The 8,678-nt window shown below is 36.7% G+C and overlaps 1 protein-coding gene across 1 annotated transcript; it reads right to left on the bottom strand.

Annotated features, from left to right (window-relative positions):
- Positions 1–1,460: 1,460 nt before the first annotated feature.
- LOC103541266 (olfactory receptor 4C5-like) lies at positions 1,461–2,434 on the bottom strand. Its single transcript, XM_070566013.1, is given in 1 exon segment — positions 1,461–2,434. A coding segment is annotated over 1 exon segment (939 nt). The 5' UTR covers positions 2,400–2,434.
- Positions 2,435–8,678: the final 6,244 nt, after the last annotated feature.

The following is an 8,678-nucleotide window of genomic DNA, read 5'->3' as shown; positions in this document are numbered from 1 at the left end:
CCCACTTACAAACAAGGGGACTGGAAAATATGGTACTAGCAAATGGATTATTAGTGATCAGCAAATGGTTTGGCTATGTTTGAGAAAATGTGATCTCCCATTCAGAATAGATTGTATACTAAACCATCAAGTGTTAGTCTGTATGGAATATATACTTAACATAAAATACAGGCATGGCTATGGAGTAATTTGTGTTAATTCAGCCCTCTTGAAGGTAGAAGTGAAATTACTAAGATTTACAGGACTTCTGTCCTGGTCCAGATCTGGATCCCATTCCTTTATCTGGGTTCTTTCTCTTAAAATTGCACTGGTTCTGTGTCTCAAATTATTTCCCATCTCATCGGTCTGCAATTAGTCTGAAATTTTCTATTCAAATTTGAATATGCAGACTCTCTGTCTTGATTACACAGATATCATCAACTCTCTCTTTTGTGCCTGATACTTTTGTGTGTGTGTGTGAGGAAGATTGGCCCTGAGCTAACATCTATTGCCAATCTTATGCTTTTTTGCTTGAGGAAGATTGTTACTGAGTTAACATGCATGTCAATCTTCCTCTATTTTATGTGAGATGTCACCACAGCATGGTTTGACTAGTGGTGCTAGGGCTGCACCCAGGATCCAAACACACAAAGCCCTGGCCACTGAAGTCGAGTCTGCAAACTTAACCAGTATGCCACCAGGCCGGGCCCTTGTGCCTGAAACTTTTATTTCTCTTAGCTAAGGCATAAATCCGTCCAATAAAAGTTACTTTGGAGGTGAAGTGGTGTCCAGGATGTCTTTGACAAAAATAATGCTCTACTGACTGGGATGTCACATGCAAGACTGCTCTCTGAGTATGCCTGGATGAATTGTATATATCTCCTTGGCTTCAGACAGATGAAATAATTTATTCTGGGAATAGCCCACATTACAATATAAGTGGTGCCTTCTGGAAGTGCGAACACAGCAGAACTAACTTCGGGATGAATCTTGCCTGAATGACTCTTTCATTCCTCAAAACTAATTCATTTCTAGTTGATCTCTATCTCTCACAATAATAAATCTACCTTTACTACAGTAGTTGGGATCAAAACTATGCATTTTCAATAAAATACTTTGCCATTAAGCCTTTTGTCTAAATACTTTAATAACTTGGCCTATTGGTTATATAATCTATACCTGTAGCTTTACAGAGAATTGTTTTACTGAATACATAAATTCAGAGATTTTCCACACACTTTGACATTTACCAATGTCCATTTGATCAATAATTTGTAAACACAGAGAAGTTTTTAATTGGAGGAGACATTAGTCATCATTTAATCAAATATCGATATGTTATAAAAGAGGAGTCATTAAATATTCCAGAAAGAAGTGGAGCAAGATATACTTAACGTCACATATTTTGACTTCAAGATCATTATCCTTTCTATTAGTCACACTTGTTCTTAAAACATGAAATGATTGTGTTTTTATCTTCTCTAGTCACATGGATTGTTACCCAAAATTACTCTGTGTCTCCAAAGCTTCCTCATGGCATGTTTTACCTCTGAGTTTCTGACAGTGTAGATTAAAGGGTTTAACATGGGCATTAGCATAGTATAAAACACAACCACCACTTTATCAATGGGGAAGTTGATCACGGGCCGAAGGTACACAAATATACAGGGGACAAAGAATAGAATGACTACAGTAACATGGGAGGCGCAGGTGGAGAGAGCCTTCTGCTGTCCTTCAGTGCTGTGCCTTCTTAGAGAGCACAGGATGAGGATATAGCAGGAGATAAGAATAGAAAAAATGAGCATACACATCGGCCCACTGTTTGCAGCCACAAAAAGTCCAAAGATGTGAGTGTCAGTGCAGGAGAGTTTTAGCAGAGGGAAAAGGTCACAGATGAAATGATCAATGACATTGGGAGCACAGAAGGGCAACCAGACGATAAAAAGAATTTGAATCAGAGCATGAAGAAATCTCCCATAACAAGCGATGGCCACCAGGAAGCCACGCACTCGCCTGTTCATTGTGATTGTGTAGTGCAGGGGCTTGCAGATGGCCACATGGTGGTCATAGGCCATCACTGTGAGCAAGATGATCTCAACTCCTCCAAAGAAATGCTCTTCAAAGAGCTGAGTCAGGCACTCACTGAAGGAGATGGTTTTCTTTTCTGCAAGTAAGTCATATATCATTTTGGGAACCACAGTAGAGGAGCAGCAGCCATCTATGAAGGATAAGAAAGACAGGAAAAAATACATGGGGGAACACAGAGTTCGTTTCGTGGTGATCGTCACAACAATGAGTAGGTTGCCTGCCACAGTGGGAAAGTAGATGATTGTAAACACAGGAAACATGTGTTTCCACACATCTGGGCTCTGTGTCAGGCCAAGCAGGATGAATTCTCTCACGTTGTTCATTCACTCCATGAATCTTGTTTGGCATATGGATAATTGATTTATCTGTGAATAACACAGGAAATTCAATTGTGGCAGGTAAATTTTGATCAAGCAAATAATTTCTGTCAGGATTATTTTCTGTAAATCTGATGGAAACCCCAAACAGGTAAACCCAAGACTTAAAGTTGGGCCATATTATTAGTTACATAATGAACACATAACCCTCTTCTCCCACCCCACCCCTCCCCACCCCGGCCATGCACAGACACTCATTCGTATGCACAGCATGGTTTTATGACTTTTGACATGCCAGGCACTTTCTTGTAATTGTACATAAATGGATATTGTCTCATCAATTGCCGTAATATTTCCCCCGTTAGAAAAACAGGAATAAAAAGAGGACCTTTGGGGAGGAGCAGGGGCTTGAATTCAAGAGCCTACACCCCCATGTCTCTCACCAGTCACTTATGATGATGAGGCTATGCTGGAGAGTTTGTTATTCCTTCTATTTTTTTAACTTCTTTCAGGGTCAATATAAAACATTACATAAATTCAATTTGGAACTAAGGATGATGTAGTCACACTCCAGAAAAATTGAACTAAGTGAATGTTTGAGGCTCTAGGAGGTTTGCCTGGCAGTTAGAGTGCGAGCTTACACTACATTCAAATAGAGTTGCCTAATAATACCATCATAAAAGAAGGCAAAAGGGGCTGGCCTCATGGCTGAGTAATTAAGTTCATGTACTTGCTTCAGTAGCCCAGGGTTTCACCAGTTTGGATCCTGGGCATGGACCTAGCACCGTTCATGAGGCCATGCTGAGGTGGCATCTCACATAGCACAACCAGAAATACCTACAACTAGAATATACCACTGTGTACTTGGGGCTTTGGGGAAAAGAAGAAGAAGAAGGAGGAGGAGGAGAAAGAGAAGGAGAAGAAGAAAAGATTGGCAACAGATGTTAGTTCAGGTGCCAATCTTTAAAAAAAATGTAAAAGGATATCCTGAAGAGGATAAAACAGACAGCATGATACAAGGCAATTCCCCAGATTTATTTAAAACTTTTGAATTCACTAGTTGGAGAACTTCTGTCATGTTTAGGCGTCAAGGGCATTTTGCAAATCAAAACTCAACTTAAGGAAGAGTATCAAAAATTCTCTGGATCTATTTAGAAAACAGATACTTTTAAGGTGAGGAAACAAAAATGTCATAATTTGTTTGTCAGTGTGTGTTCTTTACAGTCAGATGATTTTTCTACTCTGTTGTCATTGATTAGTAGCCATGTCATGTTGTATACAGACTTAGTTTTACTGTGCCTAAACATTCTCATATATTAACTGGAAAAATAATACATGGCACAGAGGAATTGAAGAATATCATTATTACATAGGTCAAAGTTTTATCCTAAAGGTAAAATGCATGACTTTCCACACACTCCAAATTCTTACTAAAAGAATAAAAGTGAAAAAAATCCAGATAGTGTTCTTATCCTTGAAATATTTTATTGTTCTAATATTAAGAAAGAAGATAGATGAAGAGAGAAAATAAGTGAACTAAGTACTCAAGAGATTAGAAAAGCAATCAATTATATTCAGAAAATGGTTGAATGCAGAAATAAATACATCAGACAATAGAAAAATACTAGACTGATAAATAAATTCAAAAGCTTTTTAGTATTTTAAAAATACAAATAAAACAAATGAGGACAGATAAGCTTGATGAGAAGCACATACGGTCAGATTGCAAAAGCATATTATTTTTAGAGAATATTTAAAATAATGTTATGTGTAGTTCATAAAAGATTTTTCAATAACTGGATAGGTGTTTTTCAAAATAAGGTAAGTCTTCTCTTCATGCCATCACCAAACACAAAAAGAAAGAAAGAAAAAGAAAGAAAGGAAGGAAGGAAGGAAGGAAGGAAGGAAGGAAGGGAGGAAGGGAGGAAGGGAGGAAGGAAAGAGAGAGAATAGTGAATATTAAAGACTTCAAATAAAAGGAAGATCTGTTCCATAAAAAAAAGGAAAGAAAGAAATATAAAGCTAATCTCTGGTTGGGGAAGGGTATTTTAAGCAAAATGCATTGGTATAAAACACAGAACAAAACTAATGGATTCAACTACATAAAGATATGGAACACACTGGAAAAATACTTGCAACAAGTATAACAGATTACCATTATTGTAGAAATAGTTTTTACAAAAAAAAAGGTGTACCCACACCATTATAAAAATAAGGGAACAACTAACAAAAAGATAACATTCAGAAGAAACATTAAACACCTAAAAATCCTCTATTTCATAAGTCGTCATAGTCAAAGTCATGAAATATAGGTTAAAAACAATGAAATACTTTTAACTGTAAAACTGGAAAGATTTATGACAAGTTATATTGTCCGGGGTTGGTGAGTGTGTGTTGACATAAAATATTCTGGAAATAAGTTTGTATATAATAAGGGCTTTATAACTGATCATGTCTCTTGGTCCAATACTCCTCATGGTTGGGAATCTATTCTAGATAAAAAAGATGGACCAAACTTAAGCATACAGGTTGTATTTCACAATGTTTTTATGATAATGAAAAAGTGAAAACACCACAAATGTCAACATAGAAAAGAACACTTAAGTGAAATATGCTTAGTAAATATCAGGTGGACATTTAAGTTATTCCCAAGAAGAATTAATAGTATGTAAACAGTCTTCCAATATAACATTGAGTGAAAAACACGTGATATAAAATGGTTCACTTATTATGACCTAAATTGTCCCAAATCACATATATACATAGAAAAGTATCTGAAGAAAGTGTACTGATGACTAACAGAGCTTGTTTGAATTATAATTTAAGAGCTATTTTTGCATTCTTCTTTTGAAAATTTTCTGATCCAAGTTTCCTACAGATAGAATATATTACCTTTATAATAAGTAAAATAATTTAATAATGAAATTTTATTTTCTTATCTCAGGTCTGGGTTCATAATATCTTGAATGACCACTTTTCATAGAAGACTGAATATGTTGGTCATTATTCATAAAAATCTGTGACAGTAGAAACAATGGTTTAAATCTAACTCACCTGTAAGTTGAAGACTATTATCATCCTGGGAAAAAAATACTAACAAAGAAATCATAGATTATACCTACCTCTCTGAATGCATTTATGACAGAAGTAGCAGGTTCATTTCACACTTAGGCATCTTATTTGTATAGCACTTTTTTTGTGGAGGTAGCAATCACGGACCCATCACTAACACTGCTTTGCAGTTTCATCTATTTTTGTCTTAAGTATAATATATCTTTTCCTCATTTAGTGACTTGAAAATGATTGCTAAGAATGACTTCCGAAATAATGCTGAGCTCATGGCCTGAGTTTGTGTTTGCTTTATAGGGTCACACCATCCTCTGTGTGTGAGGCACAAGCGTCTCAGTTCAGATAATGAATTTCTTTAGTCAGACAATTTCCAAAGCATTTGGCTTTAAAAGAAATTGATGGAAAATAACCTAACTGTTGGAGGACTTCTCTTTCTAAGCCACCTTACTACACATTTGCCAGTTTTTTCTTGGTGGCCATGTAAAGTATATTTAAAAGCCACTTGATTTGAGATCTGGCCCAATTTAAATCCCTGAAAATAATGAACTGTGTTAAAGCAGAAAAATTAAAGATTGTAAGCACCATAAAATCAGCAACAAATGATAGTTATCTTGGAGTGGCAAGTGTCTGAAGCTAATTCTTTTAAGCCTTTTTCTTGGTAAGCCTGTGCTCAGCCCAGAGATGTCTCCTTTGGTCCTTGGGTGTCTGGATCCAAATGGGTTCTGTGACTGGTTTTGCTTAGACAGTCTTCCCAGGTCTGTCTTTATCAATATTTCCACTTGTGGTTACAGGGAAATATGTAAATGGGTATCATTCAAGTGCAAGGAGTTAAGGAGGCTCTGATCTCTCAAATCCTAGAGGATTAGAATTAACAATTTCAACGAAGATGGCAGCCAAACCAGTTTATCCTTTCTCCCTTGTGGCCATAGCATCTGTGACTAAGGGGGCCTGGGAGAGCCAGCTGAGCTGGGTTTGCAACCTTTCTATGACTGTATTTAGGAAGTGATCTTACAGTCTAGGACCCAAGGCACAAAATCTTCTAGTCGTTGGAGTATAGGTGCATGACCCAGTCAGAGTCTGATACAGTTATAGGAGGATTGAGCAAGATAACATATGAAAATATCTAAGTCATCACAAAATTGCTATTCTTCTATTAATGCCCTTGGATAGACACATGTAGGTTAGAGAAATTGCTCTTTAATAATACAAATCTGAATCATGCTTAAGAGTAAGAGTTTTGCTACCTATTCTATTGGCTAACTGTATGATCTTGGGCAAGTTCCTCAGTCTCTTTATACCTGAGTTTCCATATTTGTAAAAATGGGTGATAATGGTACCTATCACGGAACTATTGTTGGGGTTCTATGAGATAATGTGTGTAAAGTGCTTACAGTGGTGCCTGACATAAAGTAAAAGCTCACTGTCGTCTTTTTCTGTATAGGAAATCAGAGCTCATAGTTTGAACAATTTTTTTTTCTGGCATGAATTGTCTCAACTCATAAATACAGCTTATTATCTTCTTTACTCTTATGGTTAGTAGAATCTTGGTAAATAGAGAAATTAGGAGAGAAGAAAGACCAAGTTTTAAAGTATTGAATACTAATTCATAAGTTATTATAATTCTAAATTTTTTCTGAGTGTTTGACCTTCTCTTCATTAAAAACATCTGAGAGTGAAGTTGAAAGTCCTTGAAGAAGTTGCAGAAGATAAAGGAAATGTGGATGCAATGAGAACTAACAAATAACGATCATTCTGTATTTATGTCACTCTACTAAGTGTGGTATTTTATCCAATTCTCGCATAATCCCTATGAAGGAGATATTAATAATTCTCCTTCATATATGTAAATATGTAATAATTACATATAGGGAAATTGGTCTCATGGTGAGCATCATTTGGTCAAGATCAAAAAAGCTAATATTTGGTAGAGCCTGGATTTAAATACAGAGTAATCTAATTTCTATGTCTGAGCTCTATCTGTCATGTTATTGCAGGGCACTAGACACTGGTCCCGTGATGTGTCTCATGGACTGGGAATGAAGGGAAGGGAGGGTCTGATTCAGACCAGCTGTGCATTATTTAGAGTCTTTGGATCTATCACCAATGGCAGGCTGGACACATTCCTCAGATGGATCCCATGTGCAGCAGCGACCATAAAGGAGTACCATAGAGAAAATAGAACATCTCTTATCTTCCTTTCCTATGTTTGGCCCCCATCTAGGAGATCTGCCTAAGGACTATCTTAGGAGTTTTGTTCTTGGAAATTTCCTAATGCCTGCAGAGTAGAAGAGAATTCTTAGCAGAGATTCAGACTTATGAACAAGGACATCCTCTACATGCATTGGACATGGTAGAAGTCTGGGGAAATCATAAACCAAAGACATGAACCTGGGTATGATTCCCAGTTCTATTTACTGTAAGAGTCCATGCTTGGCATTTAACTTACCAGAGCCTGTAAAACAGCCTTGAATACATTGGGGTTATTGGGAGGAATACCACAATATAGTATATAAAATGATCCAGCTAGTGCATTATGCATAGAAAATTCTTGGAAAACATTTTCTGAATCTATGTGAAAGAAATATTTGCATTTTCCACCACTGTAATACTGTTGACTATGATTTTTTGAATCCCGGCTAAACTGTGATCCTTGATAAGTTACTCAACTTATCTGTGCCTCAGTTTCCTCTTCTGAAAAATAGAGATAATAAGATTTCCTCAACTGGTTGTTATTAGAATCACATTAGTCACTAAAGTGGGACAAGGGATTGAAGGTAACTATTTTTCCAGATGGGCAAAACTTGATCATGTTTAATTGTCAATAGGAATAGCTAAGAGAGAAATAAGAAAATGAGAGAACGAGAGAGAGAGGAGTTACAGGCTTAGGAGAGAAAGAGGAGTAATTAATAGAGGCATATTAGAGATGGCAGACACTGTTAGTTGCTGACAGAGTAACTATTTCCCATTTATTTCTAACAAAACTCCATTTGTTCTGGTCTCGGGTGGCCATGGATTTGGGGACAAATGTTGTCCACCCCCAGGCCACAGGCGTGAATCTGAATTAGTCCAAAACAATTATGGTAATACTCTTCTCCTTCCAGTGACTAATCTAAGGATAGGCATGTGACACATTCTGGCCAGTGAGACATAGAAAAACTATGGAATTTCTTCCAAGTGATGTTTGTTTGTTCCTACTAAAAGAGTCATGAGGAAAAATTTATCTTC

The sequence above is a fragment of the Equus przewalskii genome, chromosome 11 (assembly GCF_037783145.1).
Source record: "Equus przewalskii isolate Varuska chromosome 11, EquPr2, whole genome shotgun sequence".
Lineage (NCBI taxonomy): Eukaryota > Metazoa > Chordata > Mammalia > Perissodactyla > Equidae > Equus > Equus przewalskii.
This window is presented reverse-complemented; position numbering and strand designations above follow the sequence as displayed.